Raw genomic sequence first — 23,862 nt, 5'->3', positions numbered from 1 at the left:
TACATATTGTACAATCCATTGGAAATATGTTTTGGCACTGGTCGAAGGCTCTATCAATACGAGTCTCAACTGTTCACTCTGCTAGCTACGAGAACAGCCACAGAGAAACGGAAATAATTCAAATGCTTTAGCTTGCACAATTCACATTAACTGTAGCAGAGCATATTTTACTGTGCTCAACATTTTCTTTTTTTTTTTAACACAGCACATGACGTTCTTCTGACCGCCTGGAGGGATGAAGCTTCGCTTGCAGGACAGACTATCCATAACCTTCCGCTCATAGCATCCCTTGGAAAAACAAATATCTCCTGAGGATGTTAGCTGATTATTTAAACCTAACAGACAAGTAAAAGATTCCAATTAATGAGGCCAATAAAGTACTCTATAGTGGGTAAAAAAGGAAGTCTGGACTGCTGTGCGGTTTCCAGACAGCCTTCAGCCCTCTGTACCATGATTACGCTACAGAAAAGCACACGGATGATGCTGTTCAAATCTGAGACTACCGCTTTCCAAAAGAGAACTACAAAAAATGCAAATTGCATACATTTTTTTTCTGCAGAACCTTAACAAAATGTTGCTACTCCTCATTTAATGAAAGAAACACTCATATTGCTAATAGAAAAAGCCTAAATCTGGCAAAAGTAAATCTACATAAAAATTTGACATAAAATTAACAAATGAAAGTCGTGCTTTAATATAATCATATGAAATAAAAGAACTCATGAAACCAGCGTAGACAAAAATGATGGTACCACTAGAAAAGATGGTGAGAGGCGGACAGGTCACATAGAACAATTCATTCACACACACACACACACACATAAGGATGATAAAGAGATGCCATTTGACCTAACAGTCATGTTTTTGGACTGTGGGAGGAAGCCAGAGCAGCCAGAGAGAACCCATGCATGCTCAGGGAGGAGAACATGCAAACTCCATACAGAAAGGCCGGAAATCGAACCGGAAACCTTGTTGCTGCAAGGCAGCAGTGGTACATACTGCGTCACTGAGCAGCCACTAGACTTTCTGGAAACTGAGCAGCACTGGACTTTTCCAAATTAAAGTTCACTGGACTTTGTTTTGGTCCAGTGGATTGTTTTTTAACTATTTTCAAATGATAGAAAGCATACAAACTCCTTCCTTAGTGCCAGCATTTTGCCGCCATATTTATTATGGCGAATGCTAATGCTAATCCTCTTTGGCTAAAGAGGCCTTACCAATTATGAAGATAGTTTTGGATACAAACAAGGGCATATAGTTAGGATTACAATATTTTTCAGTCAAAAACCATAATATATCTTTAAACTGTCTTTCTGCATGTTCTCCGTGTGGATCTCTCTGTGCAGCAGTTCCTTTTATAGTCCAAGACAAGGGTTAGTGATTGAAGCTTTAGGTTTTAGTGTGTGGGTTCTTTGTTGTCTGTCGTATATCTCCGTGTTGCCCATTAATGAATGACAGTGTCCACAGTGTGTCTGTCTATGCCCTAAAAACACTAGAAATGAATGCTAGCAGCCCCCTGATTCTGCAGGTGAGGAAAATAAATATTTGAACACCCCGCTATTTTGCAAATTCTCCTACTTAGAAGTCAGGGAGGGGTCTGAATTTGTCATAGTAGGTGCATGTCCACTGTGAGACACATAACGTAAAAAAAAAAAAAAAATTAAAAAATCCAGAAATCCAAATGTATTTTTTTTGTATGATCCAGCTGCAAATAAGTATTTGAACACCTGGGAAAAAAAATTGATGTTAATATTTGGTACAGTAGCTTTTGCTTGCAATTATATAGGTCAAACGTTCATGTGCAGATAAACACCCCCAAGCATGATGCTACCACCGCCATGCTTCACAGTAGGGATGGTGCTCATCATTCTTCTTCCTCCAAACACAGTTAGTGGAATTATGACCAAAAGGTTCTGTTTTGGACTCATCTCCCATGACTCCCCTGAATCATTCAAATGGTCATTGGCAAACTTAAGACGGGCCATGACGTCTTAGTGTATTACCAACAGTAACCTTGGAAACGGTGGTCTCAGCTCTTTCCAGCTCCTCCTGTGTAGTTCTGGGCTGATTTCTCACCTTTCCTAGGATCATTGAAATCCCACAAGGTGAGATCTTGCATGGAGCCCCAGTCTGAGGGAGATTTAGTCATGTTTAGCTTCTTCCATCTTCTAATAATTGCTCCAACAGTGGACCTTTTTTCACCAAGCTGCTTGGCAATTTCCCTGTAGCCCTTTCCAGCCTGATGGAGGTGTACCATTTTGTGTCTTTAGACAACTCTTTGATCTTGGCCATGCTAATAGTTGGATTCTTACTGATGCTGTGGGGTGGACAGGTGTCTTTATGGATTAGGGCTAATGACTTAAAACAGGTGCATTACATTTGCAATAATTAATCGAGTGGAGGTGGACATTTTGAAGGCAGACTAACAGGTCTTTGAGGGTTGAGAATTCTTCTAAAATGCTTATTTTCCTTGCTGTGAGTGAATATAGGCTATTGAAGTATGAATTATTCATATGAAAAGAAGGAATAACACATCTTGTTCTATAAAAGCTCCAAACGTCCATCTTCTCCTGCTTAATCCATCAGGGTCACGGTGAAGGTTTCGCTGCAAGGCAACAGTGCTACCCACAGTCCACCGTGCAGCCCAGCTTCAAACAGTCGCCTAATAATGGAAATAATCCAGACAGCTAGAGGGAGATGATGAGTAACTCATCCCCGTAGCCTTCAGTCAGATGGTGCATATTGGATGAATGAAAAGATTACTTCAAGCCTTTATCTGCCCAGACAGTGAATGACTTTGGTCCGAAATGCAAGCGACTGCTAATAGCTGAAGATTGTGCTTCAGTTTTTAGAAATTTGTTTCTTCTCTTCTACAGCAGAGAAGCTGATAAATTGGATGCTGTATTGACAGATATACAAAACCAGTAAAGAGTTTGACTATTTCATTTGATCACATGGTCAAGAGGGACAAAATACCAATTTGATGTAGAAAACAAACAGACAAATTCAGCAAAGTGTATCTGCTATGTCCACTTTTATGACTATAGCTGAAAGTTTCAAAATAAGACTTGAGTATAAAACAATGTGGATGGCCTGTTATGAAAATCAAAAAGATAACCCCTCAGTCAGAAGGCAGCAAAATAACCTTAAGGCTCTAGAGTAGATTTATAAAGTCAGCACATTAAGCCAAAACCAGGGTGAAAAACAACGGCTGACACAGAGTCTATCAAACTCAAATTTGTTCCAGTGTTTTATGTTTGTCTGTTCGTCTCAATTGGAGGAGACTATTTGTTTGACTCTGTGGCCAGAGAAGCCTCAGATGTACACACACACACACACACACACACACACACACACACACACACACACACACACACACACACACACACACACACACACACACACACACACACACACACCAACGGTGGCCAAGACTGAACCTCCTGTGTTACATAAACGGCCTCTGAGCTACGAGGTAGGTCTGAGACACGACCGGATGAGTTGGGAAGAGACAGGAGGAGATGAAATGGGCAGAGCAGTTATAAAGAAGGAGACAGAAGCAAAGACAGAAGAGAAAAAAATTATTGTTGAGAGGAGACAGAGAAAGCCACTAATGACAGCCGACAATAAAACAGAGAAAAAATACACCCGGCGACTACAGCAGCGTCTGCCACGCCGGGATGACAATAAGACAGGAACCAGCAGCCCTTAGTGCTGGAGAGGGATTGAAGGGCCACAACCACAGCGCCTAGAAATAGAGCTTTGTCTGAGGGTAAGCTGTTATTAGATCGTCTAAACACGGGGTCCATAACGCCCCTGTTGCATCTCCTAGACACTGAGAAATGGTTAGTCAGCCAGCTGATTGGGTGGTCAGGATTATTTTGATGAGCAGTTAATAAAAGCCCGATAATCAAGCTGGATTATATGTTCCAGTAACCTTAGCTCAGCGGAAAGGCTCCACTGCACATTGAATGAAAACTACCCACGTGAGAAACAAACCTTGGAAGCCAGACTTGGCATTAATAAATTCTTGCAAATTATATTACCTGTGAAATTTTATTTTAGCTTTGGACACCTTTTCCTACGAAGGAGATGGAACAATGGACCAGGAGTTTTATGCAGAGATGCTGAGGGCGTCACATGTCTGATCTGGTCACCTTTGTAGTTTTAACCTTACAGAGTCCTTGTTTAACTTTTGGAGCTCCACAGCTCTCTTCCTGATATATTGGTTGAAGCATTTAAGAGATTACTTTATATCCTTAGGCAGGCTTCAGATACAATAAGGCTTCTGCAAATCGTTTAAAGATACAGTTATCATAGCGGGTGCTAAATGATGGATTTTGACAAACTGATATTAAAAAAATTCTTATTCTGGCATTTAGCAAATGGAGCTTAATCCCACTAAAAAAAAAAAAGTTAACCGTATAACCCTAAAGAGTGAAAACTGCATTTTTATGCAGCATCTAGTTGGTATAAACAGTAATGTAGTGTGTATTTAAGGTTAAATTGGGGCATAGCCATTGTATGCATGTATGGAAAAACCTCCCAAAATAACATAATCATTTATCATGATAAAGTTATTGGTAATATACACCTAGGGTCCACCCTGATAGTCCTTTTTTTGAGCCTAAATAGAATTCCTGCACCGGGAGCAGTGAGCAGACAGGAACAGATGGTGGCATTAATGCTGAACTATCAGAAAGTCGGAGGACAATTGATGCAGCAAGTTAATAGAGCCTGACCAACCTGCAACGCCTCGCGACAAAGGCTACGTTCACACTGCAGCCTGAAGTGACCTAAATCCAATTTTTTTGCCCATATGCGACCTGGATCCGATCCTTTCATGGCAGTCTGAACTACACAGATACGATTTTTTCCCAATGCGACCCAGGCCACTTGGCTATGTGGTCCTGAATCCGATACGAATCTGATCTTTTCAAACGTGACCTGTGTGTGAACGGCCAGGCCAATGTCACTGATACCCGACAAACGTCACTATTATGCGTCTTGCTACGCAGAAGCGGCAAGAAAAACAACAACCATGGCGGATGATAATGCAGAGAGCAGCATTCATGTTTAACCATATTGAAAAGATTGTGTTTTCATGGTTGGAAAAGACCGCTAGATGCGCGCCGGCACTACCATCCAAGTTTACGTCCGGGAAAAAAGAGCACGCTGGCCTGTGACGTCATTGCGTCCTCTAATGCGCATGTGGGACACGTGTTGTTTGACTGCAGTTCACACAGGAGATCACATAGAAGTCGCACGCAAAAAAATCTGAATTGAGCATCAAGGCCTGCAGTGTGAACGTAGCCAAAGTGACCGATCAGCGTGGACCAAGACCAACGCAGTACTCCAAGATCTGATGAATCATGGCAAGGAAAAAGAATTAAGAAATAGTTTAAATTACATTTTTATTTCCTGTTAAGTGGATTGTTGATGAGACGTGAATAGAATCTGAACTTTAATCTATATTCATCTATATGACAGAAAACTGTTCCCCTATTGTGCATTTAAATTAATCAGTGTATAATGTTTGTACTTCAGGCTAAAAGGTTAACATACTATTCCTAACACTAGTATGAAAAAATACATTTACTCACAGCAACAGCTTAATTCCTCCACAGCTTTAGCTCGTTAAAGCGTTATTCAAGTCGCCTCCCTTCTGGAATCTTTTTATGCTTGTTTTTTTCCCACACATCTTGGACTTTTCTTTATTATCTTCACAACTCCAGTGAGAGCTCCAGACTTTCTTGCTTCGCTGCCAGTTATGCACATGTGCAATGTTTTACCTATGGTAGCGTGGTGTTATGGTAAATACACAAAGTAGGGCTTTATTTACCAAACAACTCAGCAAAAACAGTGTAAAACATTAAACAAAAATAAAACAACTAACCTGCAAGAATGACGCAATCATTTTTAGAAAATCTATACATGCTACCAGAGTGAACTATTGGTGTAATAATTTGAAATGTTATAAAACATAACAAAATGTCAGCAGTAGGCTGGAGAAGCATTTCTTTTATTTCCCTCTTTAACAACCTGATCTTTAACATTATATTAGCATTTTTGCTTAAGAAAAATTCAATGTTATGTTGTGTAGAAGTAGTTAAAGAAAGATGTCATACTCTCGGGTCACCACAAGAGGGCACTCTAATCCCCACCGTCCACGCAAATAGAATAAATCAGACAAAAATCTTCATTTGATTTCTTTTTATTACTAGGTGTGTCTAAGGCAGCAGTTTGTGCTCACAGGTCTCTAATGTGACGCAGTGAATAAGACAAAAAAAAGGTACAAAAATCATTTTTAGCCGTGTGCTACAGACGTCATAAGAATTGATACAAACACGTTCACAGAAAACAGACATCATAATCATTTATTATACCCTTCAAGTATGCTACTATCCAAAGTGACTAGTGTAAAAATTGGCAGAGGAAATAAAATATTTTTGCGTGATTATTTACACATTAAAAAGGTCCAACGAGAGTGCATGAACAGATTAAACTGCTTATTCTGCTTTGTAGCACAGACAGAGGAAAAAAACAACAACACAGTGATGCGACCGACAGCATAATGAGCGTTCGAGTGCAGCGATGCAACTTTTAAGACTTCATTTGATCAGAACAGCGCCACCTGCTGGGAGCCTCTAACCTGCTTAGGTTGAGCAAAGCTAAAGTGCTCTTACACAAGTTTATCCGTCGGCTTCAGAGTTAAAAAACGTACCCATTAATATTATTTCATCATGAAGAAACATTTGACAAAAACATCCCATCTCTGTCATCACAACACGTACCACCATTTATAAGCTGGTTTTGCCCAAAAATAAAATCAGGGATGAGGCCCTTGAAAGTTTAAATGAGCTTGGAAATTGGTTCCTTTTGTCTAAAATGCACAAACATACATCTATAAACAAGCGTTTTGTTTTTTTTTAAGAGAGAAATCAAATCATAGTTGTGGAGTTCTGGACAGTAGGCATGGGCCGGGTTCTGGTTGAACCGTTTAAAAAAGATAGACTAAAACGTCACATCGTACCTTTAAACAGCTTATTGTTTCCTCTAGCAGTAAATAGTATAGCATAATGCTGATCACCTATTAGTGTGCTGAAAGTGATGCTTTCAACAACAAAAAAGAGAAAAATTCTTAAAAAAACTAAAAACCACAAAGAGAGCCACCTATCATTTATATTAAGAAAATGCCTTTTTTTTTACGCTGTTGGGAAGCTACCAATGTAATGTTTTTAAGTTAAGGTTGATTCTCTGAGCAGCTTGGCTTATAATGCTTGTTTTTTTTTTTTATAATGAGCAGAACAGCAAAATATGGCTATCTTGCAGCGCAGCTAGCAATTGGAAACCAACATTAAGTTCTTTAATCTTTGTATCAAAGCAAAGTATATAATGCTAATGATTATAGAAGCAATCAGCCATAAAACCATATTTAACCATTTTCCAGGATATAATGTGAGAAAATCTTTCCAGCCCATGCCTACTGTTCCCACTGACATCCAACTGGTTTATAACACATCTACTACATGAAGAGTGATCTGGCAGAGGAGGCCTACGTTTCCAAACAAACTAACCTAAGGCAGGATGTGAGCCGGACAACAAAATGTTGTAAACAATCGTTATTGACACTCACTGGAGGTTTTTTTATTTATATGCGAGTAAATACACCTTGTGCATAACCACACATCCAGCAGAGTCTTTAACCCTTCATGTAAGCCGACAGAGTGGAACAGAGCCAGCCAAATGTGTCTTTGGTTTACACCACTAAGAAAATAAGACAATTATATTTTTAGCTGATGCATAACCTTGGTGAAACCTCGGTCGTGAGTCGTACCAGAGAGCCAACACACAGTAGACACGGACTTCAATCCAACAACATAAACAAATGTGAGGAGATAGAACCAAAAGAAACAAAAAACCTGCCTTCGGTTTCAGTTAAATTACAGCAACAAATGATTATGGTTTCACTAACTGCCTAGAGTGTCCACAGATGCACTGAACCGTGATACACACCATACAGAAACAGACTTCTGCTTGGTTTTCACATCCAGCTTCATGACAAATTAAGCAAAAGGAGGGCAGCAAATGCCGTAGATCATAAACATATGTACAGAAATATTCATGATACAAAAAAAAAAAGAAAACGGTGTTAACATTGTGAGCTTAGTTTCAGACTTCAGGGTACAAAAAATGCAGTAAAGCTTAACATCATCTTCTTTTCAAGTTGGACTTTATCTGTAAGTTTTTTTTTTAACATGAAAAGCTCCATTAGATGAAAAATGATCGATTGGCAGTAAAACCGCCAATGTGAGTTTTAATCTTTCCATGATTCACACCGAAAAACCAACCTTGAAACCCATTTCTTTAACAACAATAATTGGCTACAGGACTTTAAAATTTTAAAGTACCAATCTGGTCCACAGACTTGAAATGAATAAGGAGACTCAAACACAAGCATCTACTGATGCTGTTCTTTTAAAATATGTTTCCAAAAAACAGAGATGCACCAAGAAGTCCAGAAATGACTGATCTCTGTCATCTTAATCTGATTTCTCCTGATTTGTTAACCAGCTTTATTTTCCAATCTGCTAAAATCATCAACTGTTAATGTTACCAAGTCTTTCTCTCAAAAACACTCTACAGTGTAGATTTTGTTAATAAGATAACTCATGTTTGATGTTTGATACTTAATCTGAGAGAGCAGAAATGCAAAAAGCTAATGAAAGGAAACATTCTTCAGACAAGTTGAAAAATGTGTTCCAGCTGCAAAAGAGAGCAGGACTTGGGGACATATTCAGTGCACTGAAGGAGGTACATCTGTTTATCATTTTAAGAAACGCTGGATTATTATCTGCAGCATTTGTAAAAATCTGAATTAAAGAGAGTAAATGCTAACAAGACTTTCTACAGTTACACTCCTTGATCATTTATTTTTATTCTGAAAGAGGAAAATCTTGTTTCACAGCAACTGATCCCTCAGAAATGCTGCGTTCATGCCTCAGCTTCCTTCATAATAAATTAAAAGATGCGTCGCAATAAGGCCACACATTCCAGTGTTCCTAAATGTCTTCTAATTTCAGTTCTTAAACAGAAATTATTTTTGGTGCAAACTTTTAGAAACTGGTCACAAAATCTTAAATCGGTGCATCTCTGCCTTGCGGACATATTCATTTCACTGTAAGATTGATGTTTGTGTATTTATTTGGTTGGTCATTGTCTGTCTGTGATGAACTTTTCTTTTTTGAAAAGCCATCCAGGAAGCAGACACAGCATGAAAAGCAGCACAAAGATATTCAGTCTGGAAAGCAGACTAGAGGTCCGATATAACTGGCAACACAAAGACAAGAAGAGTTTTTCTTTTTTAATTCTTGGTGAGGCCTTTTACCTAACCTGCAAAGCAAACCAACCGTATTTTGAAAATTTGCCGTATGTAAAAAGAAAACAATTATAGAAGGCATTTCGACTGAAGCAGAAGAGGATTAGCAGTTTATTTATCATTAAAACCAGGAACAACTCTAGACATATTGACGCATTTCGCTTCAGTAAGGCTTTCCTCAAGTTGTTTCACGTATTTACAAACTTTGCTTAAAGAATAAACTCTCCCTTAGCTGACATGGTTTAATATTAGTGAGATTTTAAAAATAGCCACAATGTTGATGAAAATCAACAATTCAACACTTTTTTTAAGCACAATTAAGACAAGTATCAAAAATTGCAATCGAGCTTTACTATCTTCAAAGCTGTACAATTAACTTTTTACAAAGTTTTTCCCATAAAATTATTCTTAAATTTTTTTAGAAAGGATTTTTTGTCTTTTTTTTTTTTGTGCAAATGAAACTTCAAGCAGAGCTGGATGACTTCATTATGGAGTTCTGATTTTACCGCTTCTCCTTCATTGATTTTTACTCCTAGTTGGGAAAAGACAAAAAAAAACAAACATGCTCCTTCATAGTGCTCCTTTCAGTCAGATCCTGTTTGTGCCTTTGGGATGAATAAAAATGATAAAAATAAGAACTCAGCGCTGGACTCCTTTGATGATGTGTTGGCATCCAATGTTTTAAGCATGTATCACTAAAAATTAAATAAACTTTACAGGCAGTTTGGATAAAAGTGTGAAGTAGTAAGGTTAAAAATCGGTAACTGAATAAAAAGTTGGACAATTCTCTGCATAAAGCTGTGTGTGTACTGATAGAAAAACTATGGTTCTCCTTTAAATGGCCCATGTTTCTGACTGGGCGGCTTCTTTAGAAAAAAATGACATCCTCCTTGTTTAGCTCTTCTGCAGGGATGGTGTAGGGTGGCGTTGCGCTGTGACCAGTTCCATGGAGGTTCAGTGGGAGTGGCGCGCTTGGGCTGAGGCTGCGTGGCTGCAGGTGGGGGGGCGACAAGATGGGGTCAGCACTCTGAGAGTGGAGAAGGTGTGCAGAGGAGGGTGCATAGGGCTGCACACCAGCCACCGGCGGCTTCTGCACATTAGGTGGGAAGGAGGAGCTGATGGAGGAGGTGGGCTGGCTGTCTAACCCAGCCTGGTCTGGAGGACTGAGCTGATCTGAATAATAAAATCATAGAAATAAAAACATTAGAGGACAATTAATCGAGAAATGATGAAGTGTTATTTCAGCATATTTCAGGTAATCTACCTAAACTGAAATTAATCACATGTGATTTTCCCAATGATTTTTATTGTGAGTCATTGTGAGAGAACGGGATTAAAAGGTCTGTGTAAGCAGAAGAGCCTGCCATTTGTCAAAGGGAAGGATGAGGAACTGATGGGTGTTTACACAGGGCGAGGCTGGCGTTAATGTGAGCTTTACAGAGGAATGCCACAGGGCGGGTCCGGTTTGTCCAGGTGAGGAACGTACAATCCAGTCTGTAACCGTGAGAACTAACACCAAGTTAAGATGCACTGCAGGAAAATGATCTTATCATTTGTCCACAGTGGAGTAAAATGGTGTTTAACAGCTCAGGATTTCAGGCAATATGTTTGTAATTGGTTATATTTCACATTTGACTGAATAAATCCCATAATCCTGTTTGTTTGTATGCTTTCAGGCTGCTCCTTCTTTCAGGGACAGAAAATAATTTAAAGTTTCCATAATGGATGCTGCTCCTAGCATTACAGTCAAAGACTTAAACAATTAAAAATGACAGTATTATACGAATTTCCCATATTTTTTTTGTTTAAATAAATGAGGCCACGGATCACTGTGTTTGTCCTACTATGACTGAAAGATACCTGAGTGGTGATGCAGGGAGTGGGACTGAACTGGCTGCTGATGGGGGCTGATGGAGCGTTTGGCCTTCAGCACATTGTCCTCTCTTGCAGACAGTTTCAGGGGGAGCATCTGCTTCATGTCCACCGAGGCTAGAAGAGGAGGAGGGTTCAAAAAGGAGTGGGAGGAGAAACAAAAGAAACAATACTGGTTTGATTGGGGTATTGGATTTCACTGCTAATCTGGAGCAGCGAAGCTTTTCACAGGGTAATTGTGATCATTTGAAGGGGGAAAACTAATTTAGACAACTAATGAGCTCTAATAGGGACGAAGAAGTCATTTCTGAAATTTCAGAAATGAACAAAGGAAGCTCTGTTCATGCATTTCTACGCTGGTTGGTTTCCCCTTATTACTGGAAGCAGACCACTTCTTAAAGGAAGCAAAGATGGAAAAATCTACACGTTTCTAAATGTGACTTTAAACAAGCGCAGACATGAATCCCATAACATTCCTTTCAACATATTTTGGGCTCATTTCAAAAGAACAACTCAAAACTTGTTTGCCTCTCAGATAAAGATCCACGTTTCCCACAGGCGGACAGCTTTGATGGTCTCACTGTTGTCAAAACTGAGCATAAAAAATGCTGTTAGGAAGACATTTTCCTTTTAGCTCTGATTTCACTCCACAGAATAAACAAGTGGAGTCCATTTGCTAAATACATACCTTCTAAAAGCATTGCCCTGGAAAAAATAGAAATCTAGAAAAGTAATTTTCTTCTTAAAATAAGTGCATTTGCTCTTGGATTGATGAGGTAAAAGAGTAATTTTGCCAAAGGAACAAGACTATTTACATTTAAAATAGGAAAACACAATTGCACTGTCTTATTTCAAGTGCATATTATCTTATTATCTTATTTCAAGAGTAAAAATAGTAATTCCATTGGCAAACTATCTCATTTGTAGATTAGATTTGTAGAAATCTTTGCAACCTTAAAATATTTCACATTCCACAAAACAATTGGGGCTTATATTGCACTAAGCTTTGTGTGACAAAGTTAATGGCGAGTGAACGAGCAACTCTTTCAATTCCTTACTGGAGCTGTCTGTGCGATGCGACGCCTTCCCACTTTTGCTTCCTTTCCCTTTACCGCTGTTGATTGCTGCCAGTTTGGTGGGGATCTGCTGCTGCACCCCGACCGGTTTGTGCTGCTGGTTAGTGGTGCTGAAGAGGTGGAGCGGCACCTCAGTTTTCAAGGGTAGAGGAAGCGTAGAGGAGCCAGTCTCCCGTCTCACTGCGACTTCTGGACGCTCGGGGTAGTCAGCCTGAGCCACGGAGAGACTGGCCCGCACTATGGGCTTCTGGGAGTGCGGCAACTCGGAGATACAGGTGGAGCCGGCGAGACCAGAGGATGAGAGGAGCTCCCCGTTCAGACTACCAGACATAGGAGCAACCTAAGGGTGACAGAGGAGACAGGTGGTCAATTGCTAGGATTCATCTTTTAGCTGGCATCATGAATGGGATTAAAATCTGCATGCAGTTATATTGAGGTCAGAATCAGCTGCTTCTTCAGTCTGCAGAAGACACACCGGTTATAAGTCAGCAGTTTGAACCATTACATAGATCTGTTTACTTATCAGAGTGTTTATAAGCCCTGGAGGAAATGAGAAACACACCAAAAGCTTCCTTTTTGCAGAGCCAGCACTTTAACAAACACTGTAAAGTACAAGATGCACAAAGAGCATAAACGTGTGCCCCCACTGCAACACACGGGCAGATTAAATGAGAAACATAAAACCTCTAATGGTCCCGGTGCACATAGAGGCACGTAACGAAAAAAGACAAGTCTTTAGGATAAGCAGTGTAACAAAAACAGCTCTCCTGAACTCCAAGGATGAAAGACAGAGGCTGCATTGTTTGCAAAAATCACAAGAATGAATTAAAGACGCTGTGAAGATTAAGTTAAACAAGAGAATTACTCCATCACAGAGCACCCATCAGTGTTTGTGTTACTAATCCAGCGTATTACGTTACAAGAACTGTAAAAAGTCTAGAATAGGTGCCATTACAGAGAATTACAGAGCTTTCAAGCAACCGATTCCTTCCCAAACACTGTGGTTTCTCAGAGCTGCCGCAGGGTATTTACCTTTCTCTAAACAAAGACATCAAAACATACAGAATTGACATCTTTTATGACACTACTTTGAGATGTGCACAACTAGTCCATCCTGAAACAGAGTCTTATTATGATGACTAAAACAAACTGCATGCCAGTTTGCTCCCAAACACCTAAAATAAAAAGTTTCTTCATTCTTTTGAGGCTCATTTGATACGATCACATTGAAAACGGTGATTAAAACTAAGCAGAGACAAAAAATTGGTTTAAAAAAAAAACATCCCACTGTCTCCATTTTAAATCCTGCTTTGTTCCTTTTCTCAGTGTATATATCTATATATACCGTACACATATATATACATATATAATTTTTTTATTGTGTAATAAATGGTGGCATAAATACAGAGACTTTATATCTTCATATGTCATGGAGCTCTTTCTCTCCGGCTGTGTTTCAGCTTGTAGCTCACAATAGTTTGATTAATTTACTTGTCAGAAGCTAAGAAATGTGTAAAAGACAAAAAAAAAAAAGAGCGACAAAAGCAAATACTGAAAAGCTGGGAGGGCAGATGAAGAGTAATGATGTTTTAGTTGGATGTTTCTGCATTAGTGTTTGACTGAATGGCCACCCAAGAGGAGAGCTGTGAAGGAGAAGTCTTTGGCTTAAATATTAGTTGATAAGTTAATTAGTCTGGTGGGGTTTTTAGGAGAAACGTGTCTGAGTTAAGGCGTCTGGAGATCTAACAGACCAGCACTCTGCAGAGGGATTAAAGCTCTCTGTGGCTGTCCTGTCTCTATGTAATCCATAGAAATGGGAAGGGTGCTGAAACCCCTCATCGAGGCTATGTTCACACTGCAGGCCTTGATGCTCATTTCTGATTTTTTTTGTGAAATCCGATTTTTTTTTGCATTGCCATTTATATTTCCAAATATATGCGACTTGTATGTGATCTCCTGTGTGAACTGCAGTCATACAATGCAAGTGTCCCGCATGCGCAGTAGAGGACATGATGACGTCACAGGCCAGCATGCTCTATGTTTAAGGAAGTAAACATGGATGGTAGTGCCGGCGCGCATCTAGCGATCTTTTCCAACCATAAAAACTAAATCTTTTCACATGTTTAAACATAAATACTGCTCTCCGCATCATCATCTGCCATGGTTGTTGTTTTTCTTGCCGCTTCTGCGTAGCAAGACGCAGAATAGTGACCTTTGTCAGGTATGAATGGCGTTCAAGAGGGATGAATCAGACCTGGCCGTTCAGACACAGGTTGCGTTTGAAAAGATCAGATTTGTATCAGATTCAGGACCACATAGCCAAGTAGCCTGGGTCGGATTGGAAAAAAATCGGATATGTGTTGTTCAGACTGCCATGAAAAGGTCACATCCAGGTCGCAAATGAGCAAAAAAAAGAAAAGAAAAAGAAAATCGGATTTGGGTCACTTCAGGCTCCAGTGTGAACGTGGCCAAATAGCCCAGGGGTCTGATATGCTTCCTCCTATTAACCGTATTTTTGAGGTCACATTTAACTATTCAGGAAGACTCCACTGGTGATCCCCTCCTCCTCATTATAAACAAGCTAAATACTAGAAATCTACTGTAAATGTGTTCTGGCTCTATATAAAGGAAGACAATTCATTTCTGAATGTGTGACCTTAATGAAAAGGTGCAGAAACATTGAGTTAAGCTTAAATTAGAGGAGGAATCACTCTATATTTTCTCTTCAATATAGCATCCACCAGGAAAATGACTGATGATGTTAAACGTCATTTGACTCAGTTTCCTCCAGCTGTACAGGAAATACCTTAAGTAAAAGAGAAGTCCTTGTGAGGGAAACGATCCCGTACCCTCTTGCCTGACCCTACCTTCCTCTTTCCCCTCCATCATTTTCTCTTCTTTCAGCACTCGCTCATCTTGACACACAGATGTTCAATTGTTCCCCTAACAACATAAACGTCTTTAACCACATAAATGGAGATCAGGTGACCAAAAAGAGGCAGCATGGCGCAAGGAGCTCTGACTGACAGCTCATAAACAGTTAGCAGAAAACGTCTTCCAGAAGGTTTCGATAATGACCGGTTAGTGTTGGCTAATTATACAGCTTCTAAACACAGAGTTTGCATGGATTCTCATAAATCAAGCACATCTTTACTTACAATGCACAATATATTGCATTGTGGAAAATGGATACCACCTAGAGGGAAATACAGGTTGGGTAAATATTGGATTATGATTCAGGTTCCAATCTATAGAGCAGTTTCACTGCTGTGTTACTACAGCTCAGGGGCAGAATCCAAACCATGTAGATAACACTGATTATACAATACCTGTCGTTACTGATTCATTAGGTTTATCTTTCTGCTCAACGGATTTCTAATTAGCCGACTGACTTGTGATGGGAGTAAAAAAATAAACTCAACAAGCCCCAGGCCTAAATGCAACCTGAGCATAATGGTAAGATGAGGCTTCTGTGCACATCAAAGTTTGATTCATAATAAAAACAAAATGAAGTAGCCATCTGTAGGTGTGGTTTGGGTGAAAGCCACAAGATTAATGAAAGTAACAGATCTATTTCCAGAGTTTGGAAATGTGAGGATTAACTGGGACCCAAAGAAACATAAATATATATGATATTGTTGGAGGATCTAACCTAAAATAATTAATCGCTTCTGAGTAAAAAAGGGAAAATGAACGATATTTTCTCCTGATCTAAAATAAAAAAGTAAACAGCAAACTAACCACACATCACAAACCATGCTTAAGAGGAAATTTAACCATCTTATAAGAAAGCAATAGGATATATTAACACTTTACACTTTGAGAAAGTAATGTGCCAGATGAGAACACGGAGGAGGCAGGATCATGTTGTGGGAAAGCCTTCCTTCAGCAGACACATAAACTGGTCGGAATTGATATAAATATAGAGGGAAGTAATCGCAGGAAAAACTGTCAACAAGTTGGTTGGCAGGTAAAAAAAAAGAAAAGGGGTAGAGCTAAACTGTCCGGATACTGAACATACAGCCAGAGCTGCAATGGGGTGGTTTAAACCGGGCATACGCTGTGTTATATTTTCAATTGTTGGATGCAGCTACAGCTCACACTGTACGACGAAAACCTGCGATTTCCTCATACAGTTCACAGCTCACGATGTGTTCTCACACTGTGCAGCCCAACCCTCTGATGCGATCTACCTGCTCACACTGCACATCTAAATAACCACGCCGGACTCAGCTCCGCTGTGAGATGGCGCTACTCGGACTCGTCTATACGGAAGCCAAACAAATAGAAGAGGAATATGAAGCTCACTACAGTGAAACGCTCTGCCTTTTTTGTGCCGAAAATCCTAAAAAATAAAAGGCGCTGATGTATTTAGACAAAGACATAGCTGCACAAAAATATGGAGCTAGATCGGTCTCAATTTTAACAAATACACATTTGTGACTCATACATACGCAGTACAAGATCCAGACACGCACAATACAAATGTTTGGGCAGAAGCAGGTATGATTGATGCAGATAGTAAGATTTAATAATTTTTTTTATTAAATTAAGCGCTCATTACCTCATGTTTTTCTCCTATGAAAGAAATAATATAGCACATGCTCTCCTCGAGCTCCAAAGAAGTCGGAGCGGATGTAGGAGGACGTAGGCTTTGCTTTGCGCAGGCGGTCTGGAAAGGAGCGGGGCAGATACAGAAGAAGTGGGATCTGGGGGGTCATCCCACGTGGAGTACTTTCTTGTGTTTGGCTTCTACAGGAGTTTTATGATTGGTAGCAAACCATTCCTGCTTAAAAAAGGATTTTGTGTATCGAGGCATTTCAGGGCAGTCTCAAAAATCCACACACAAATGCAGTGAAGTTTAAAGACCACTGGTATTTTGTTATTTCATTTATAATTGTTTCTGGGCCAGAAATAATTTGGTGAATCTTGTTCTGTGCATGCTGATCTTGTGTGGTTTTTTGGATCGTGCTGGGGGTGTGTGGATCTAGTATTGTGTGTGTGTGTGTGTGTGTGGATTTTTGGGTGCTTGTGTGAATTGTTCTGTGCATGTGTGGATCTTGTCCTGTGCATGTACTAATCACGTGTATTTGTGAAAATTGAGACCGATCTGGCTTCATACAAATATGTTCTGTCAATTTTATAGAAAGAACTCCATTTCACTCACACCCCCACCATGCTCCTGTTTTTGTCTGAGAGGAAGAAGAAGAATCTTCGTTCACACTGAGCGATTTATCCACGACCACCTCGTGATGGCCGACTGAATTTCAAACATGTTTGACTTTCTCCCGACCTCACGATTCCTGATCAGGAGATGGTCATGAGATGCTCTTGTTGATAGAAAAATTCTCGCATGACCGGAGAATCGGCTTGAAAAGGGCAAAAAAAAACTGTACAGTGTATGCCCGGCTTTAGTCAACCCCAGTCAGACTGCATGGATATAGTCTGTGAACAGGAACTTTTAATTAAATCTATCCTTAGGATGAAGGGCTGGACCTTTATGTAAAATTGACAGACAGTAGTAGCCACATTTGCTCAGCCACGTCTTTGTCCAAAAATGTGTCACCTTTTCTTTTAAGGGCTTTTAGCACAAAATTTCCCAAATGACCAAGGCAGAGCGTTTCACTCCAGTGAGCTTCATATTCCTCTTCTACTCGTTTGGCTTCCGTATAGACGAGTCCGAGTAGTGCCATCTCACATCGGAGCGGAGTCCGATATGGTTTTCAGATGTGCAGTATGAGCAGGTAGATCGCACCAGAGGGTCGGGCGGCACACTGTGAGAACATACATGAGCTGTGAACTCCCACTGTGGGAGCTGCAGCTGCGTGCAATGATTGAAAATATCGCAAAGTGTATGCCTGGCTTAAAACTTAGCAAATAATAACAAAGCTCTAGATGTGAAACTCTGGTATAGACCAGCTTAAAAGACTTGCAGCTTTCATAGAGGCGACAGGAGTGTTTTACAAAGTCACACCTCAGTTAGGACTGATTCCACTTGGCAGAATAATGGAACAGCACCTGTCTTTTCCTTTTACTACATGAATATGCATTATTCTTTTAATGTTATGACTGATTATGTAACGTTAAATTTCTTATTTGAATTCCTGCTTTTATTGCCCCCTTTCAGCCTTTAATTTTACGGCTCTGCCTCCTGACAGTTCTTACTCTGCCTACACTAAAATAAATCAAATAGAGTTTTGGTTCATTATCTAAAATCTCAAAAATATTTAAGTTTCTAGCTGCATTGCAGCAACATGTGAAATAAATGAAATGAATGCCTGCATGGCTCTATATATAGTATGAATCATTTAGCCCAACTCGTAGGTGAAGGACTGAGTTATACTATAAACAATACACAGCCAACAGATGGGAAATGGATCCAAACAGCTTGAGGGCAACAACTGCCAGAAAGCGTTGTTCGTTCTCCTTGTTCATCAAAGCGGAACGAAACAGGAAGGTGAGTCAGAGGCATCTGTGTTTGTTTACCAGGTGGGGGTGATGATAAGGACAGACTCAGATCACTGAAGCCACCTTCATTTAGGACACAGATGTGAGTCAGCATCTCTTAAGTCAGTTTAACAGTTTTCACGGTTTTCTGCTCCCATAACTTTGGTAGTTTTGTCTTTCCTGTTAATGTAGCCAATTGGAGCAAAAGAACAGCAGGAGGCAACTTGAACTTATTGAATAGCTAAAAACACTCGGCCTAGTTTTTTCCTTTAAGGAGTTCAATAAAATTCATTATGATCTATGGAGATTTAACATTTAATAACACAAAATAATGTGTGATCTTATGAGTTTATTTTTAAATGATTCCTCTATAACCTGATGTTGAAAAGAACCCATCATGGCTAAGGTGAAAAGAGACAAAAAAGTAGTGAAAATTCTCAAGCAAGCAACATTTTCCAAACATATTTGTTGAGAAAAATAAAAGAATAAACCTCCCTGTTTTTTTTTTGTTTGTTTTTTTCCCCAGAGTCTAATTATAGCTCTTTAAGTTTGCTGATGAGCCTTAGGTTTGGGTGGGGGCTATTAAATGTCTGAGGATATCAGCTTGGCAAAGAGCCTGAAAGAGATTCTGTGGTTACAGCTAATGAAAAGCTTGTTTGATGCTGCCTGATGCAGGAGTGCACTTGTAAATCTCCCACGGCCAGGAAAAGTCCCTTACCGCAGCAAAAGAAACATGTTAATACTAAATCAATATGATCTTGCAGTTTGTCATCATTTTAAAACCCATTCTTGTAAGCTCATTTAAATCCGTTGTTTAAAAAAAAGAGAGAGAGTAAATTAAAAGCATAGAATATTTTTTGGAACAATAGTTTGTGCATTTACAGACAACTTCAAATCAAGCTATCTGAATAAAATTCAAATATCTCAGAACAAACAGATGAAGAAGCCACACTGTCTGTTAGATTGGTGGCATTATATACACATCTGTCTAAACTGAATGTCACTCAAACCATGTGAAAACATAAACCGCTGAAGGGCAGAGCTTACTAACTGGTTCTGCTGCTGTGTGATGCTCCGAGAGGCTTCAAAGAATATGTCCAGATCATGCATCAAAAGTTAGTGATACAGGGAGACGTCGTAACAAAACAATTACTCCTATGGATTTAACATCATTTAAAGCTTAATTTTGAGGTTTTGGGAACCAGACATTTGAGATGTTATATTCTACATCGGTCGCATACACTGAGGGTAGAGAGGCATATGTTTTTTACCTTTTTCTGTGCATTTACTGTTCCATCCTAAGGTTTTGGAAATTGAAATTAAACTTTATTGATCTCACAATGGAGAAACCAACTCTCCGCCTTTAACCCATCCCCTTGGGGAGCAGTGGGCTGCCATTGTGTGGCACCCAGGGAGAAGTGTGGTGTTAAGGGTCTTGCTCAGAGAGCCAGAGGGCAGTCTCTGGGGATTGAACCGGGTACTTGAAATCTTCTCAGAGCACAAGCGCACCGCTCTAACCACTAGGCCAACTCTCCTCATTTTGTTATTATATTACTTTGTTAATATATCCAGCCCAATTATTGATCTAATTTATGCAGTAGATAATATACATGCACAAATAAAACAAAAAATATATGTAAATGTTTTAATATAGAAAAGTTTTTAGACATATTTAGCCGTCTTTGGTAAACTATTTTGGGATTCTGGTTGATGTGATTGTTTTGTTTCCTGTTGGTTATATATGATTCCCAGGGATGCACCAAAAATTCAGCCAACCGAAATTTTTCAGCCAAAGATGAACAAAAAGTGCATTTTCAGTTAGAATAGTTGTTAGCAGCATTAGGGCATTTTGTATAAAGACTAAGCTAAGCTAAAGGGAAATACAAATAAACAGTGTATTATCATTTAAAGAAAACGCATAGTCTCAGTTGCTGTCTATGATGCAGAGGTTAGAAACTGATTTGCTTATTTTGATTCGTTGCTAAAACAGGCTGCTGCATATTAAGGACTTTTGGGACCCAAATGGCCCTCAGCAAAAAAATAAAAGTACAGTTAAAGCTACAGTGTGTAATTTTTAGCGACATCTAACGTCCAGACTGCAGACCGCAGCAACATGAACATCTCCCCCCCACCACTTCTCCCCCCACAACAGTACGGCGAGCGTTACGGGACAAAATGTCTTCCACGACGTCCGCATCACCTACCTTCTCAAGTGATGAGGTTTGTTTACATAGATAATTTTACAGATAGTATTCTCAGGCATAATACTGCCATCTATTGTTCAGTACCGTCTCAGTTCATCTCTCTCAACTTGCCGTAGTTACTTTCGAGCGTAATGGGCGATCTCGCAATCGCTGGTTTGTTGGCTCTGCGCTGCCGTAGCGCAAAGATGTCTGCCTCCATGGCTGCGAGACCCGCTCCTATGTAATTATAAATAACGAATTCTAAGGCAACGCAAATATTAAGGTTAAGAGGCTGAGCTCGTAGATGATGATAAATAACATAGTTATGTATAATATATTACATTTCTGACTGTATATCCCTGTAATTATTACACACTGTAGCTTTAATGCTAGAATATGCTATTTTCATTTTTTCTTTTTTCTACTTTCAAAGCTCAACTTAGAAATAAACTTTTCTTGTATATGTATCTATGTTAGAACAGAAAAAAAGTCTGATCAAAATGTAATAGCAGCTCAATATTGAACCCTATGTTTGCTCCGCTGCCAAATAGTGGCTAAATACGCAATTATATAAATCAATTTTTTTATCTGTTTAAAACAAGAGGCTCCAATCAAAAAAAAAAAAAAATGTTGGAATTAAATATTACAGCTTTACTGTGTAACGTTTAGCCACTCAGGGTGCTAGACGTGTAACTCCTAGGTATAGTAGCCCTCAAACCCTCTGTCAGCCCTGCACTGTCTCTAACTTAAGCCGCTAAATCTTACATCAGAGAACAAAACATATGTCTAATCAGGTAAGTTGTATCGGTTTTGCTGCCTTACAACAAATTTTAGCTTAGTTAGCTCTCATGTTTAAATGAACTCAGATTACTCTGGGTCACATGACTCATTTAGCGACATCTCTGACCCTCTGAAAATGCATAGATGAGGTTTTCTTTTTAAAGAGCAGTTCATTAATTCACCCTGATGCAAACCATTTCTTTAATACTTTGAAAAGTTGTTTTTTTTAAACAAATGGCTATTTACAGTTTCCATTTTCATTAGCCACATCATGCCTCTTGGGTTTAATGTGCAAAAACATGCCTGCTGGTACAACTTATGGATGACTGGCCACTGCAGACCAGGGGCAGTGACTCACTGTGCTGATGTGTTCCGGCCTGCTTTGTGTCAGAGATATTTTGAGTAAACACATCAAATGAGACTCTTGATGACAGAAACGTATGTGAGTCAAGATGTGGCGCAAACACTGATGTCATTCTCCTCTCTATACAAGTCTAGATTTATACTTTCTTTATGCCTGACAGAAAAACCCCATTGCAACAATTATCTGAGTGATTGCCAGTGTTTTTATAGGGCAGTTTTATCATGACTTCTTGGCAGACCTGTTAGCACCAGGCATGAAATTACAGTCGGTTGATCATCCTGAAAACTCCTCTCCCATGAAGCAGGCAAACAATGACCCACATTGTACTACAATGACAGATATATGCCTTTCTACCCTATAAGTAACAGTTTGTACAAGTTAAAATAATGCTTTTATGTGGATGCTGGTTTGTTGGTGTTCCAGCAGACCCCGTGTGAGAGCAAATATGGAGCTTTCCGAGTGCATTGCTAAATAATGTTAGACTTACCTGATAATATAAAATGTTTGAACACAACAATAATTGATTTCTATAATTGGCCTGATGCCGACAGAGATAAACCTAAACTACTGCTACCTTGGAGCCTATTTGTGGTTTAGCCCAGCAGCAGAGATCTGAGCAGAGCACTGTACCCTGTACAACCCTACAAATGGAGTTATGACTTGCAAAGCGCTGAGCTCATAAGGTGGAGAAACATGGGGGCCTGTTTGCAAATAAATACTGGGAGTCACAAGGAAAGTACACTATATTGCCAAAAGTATTTGCTCACCTGCCTTGACTCACATATGAGCTTAAGTGACATCCCGTTCCTAATCCATAGGGTTCAATATGACGTCGGTCCACCCTTTGCAGCTAGAACAGCTTCAACTCTTCTGGGAAGGCTGTCCACAAGGTTTAGGAGTGTGTTTATGGGAATTTTTGACCATTCTTCCAGAAGCGCATTTGTGAGGTCGCACACTGATGTTGGACGAGAAGGCCTGGCTCTCAGTCTCCGCTCTAATTCATCCCAAAGGTGTTCTATCGGGTTGAGGTCAGGACTCTGTGCAGGCCAGTCAAGTTCATCCACACCAGACTCTGTCATCCATGTCTTTATGGACCTTGCTTTGTGCACTGGTGCACAGTCATGTTGGAAGAGGAAGGGGCCAGCTCCAAACTGTTCCCACAAAGTTGGGAGCATGGAATTGTCCAAAATGTCTTGGTATGCTGAAGCATTCAGAGTTCCTTTCACTGGAACTAAGGGGCCAAGCCCAGCTCCTGAAAAACAACCCCACACCATAATCCCCCCTCCACCAAACTTTACACTTGGCACAATGCAGTCAGACAAGTACCGTTCTCCTGGCAACCGCCAAACCCAGACCCGTCCATCAGATTGCCAGATGGAGAAGCGCGATTCGTCACTCCAGAGAACGCGTCTCCACTGCTCTAGAGTCCAGTGGCGGCGTGCTTTACACCACCGCATCCGACGCTTTGCATTGCACTTGGTGATGTATGGCTTGGATGCAGCTGCTCGACCATGGAAACCCATTCCATGAAGCTCTCTGCGCACTGTTCTTGAGCTAATCTGAAGGCCACATGAAGTTTGGAGGTCTGTAGTGATTGACTCTGCAGAAAGTTGGCGACCTCTTCGCACTATGCGCGTCAGCATCCGCTGACCCCGCTCCGTCAGTTTACGTGGCCTACCACTTCGTGGCTGAGTTGCTGTCGTTCCCAAACACTTCCATTTTCTTATAATACAGCTGACAGTTGACTGTGGAATATTTAGG

General features: G+C 40.0%; 1 protein-coding gene across 1 annotated transcript in view; it reads right to left on the bottom strand.

Annotated features, from left to right (window-relative positions):
* Positions 1-9,763: 9,763 nt before the first annotated feature.
* arhgef18b (rho/rac guanine nucleotide exchange factor (GEF) 18b) overlaps positions 9,764-23,862 on the bottom strand; it is a 60,323-nt gene continuing 46,224 nt past the window's right edge. Inside the window, exons 31-33 of the mRNA XM_038307943.1 lie at positions 12,310-12,667; positions 11,240-11,368; positions 9,764-10,552 (exon numbers count right to left, since the gene is read on the bottom strand). Of these exons, the coding sequence (XP_038163871.1) occupies positions 10,248-10,552; positions 11,240-11,368; positions 12,310-12,667 (792 nt within the window). The 3' untranslated portion in view covers positions 9,764-10,247. The remainder of the gene's footprint in view (positions 10,553-11,239; positions 11,369-12,309; positions 12,668-23,862) is intronic.

This window comes from Cyprinodon tularosa, unplaced genomic scaffold (genome assembly GCF_016077235.1).
Source record: "Cyprinodon tularosa strain WSP-4 unplaced genomic scaffold, ASM1607723v1 ctg624, whole genome shotgun sequence".
NCBI lineage: Eukaryota > Metazoa > Chordata > Actinopteri > Cyprinodontiformes > Cyprinodontidae > Cyprinodon > Cyprinodon tularosa.
Note: the sequence above shows the minus strand (reverse complement) of the source record. Positions and strands in the feature narration are given on the sequence as shown.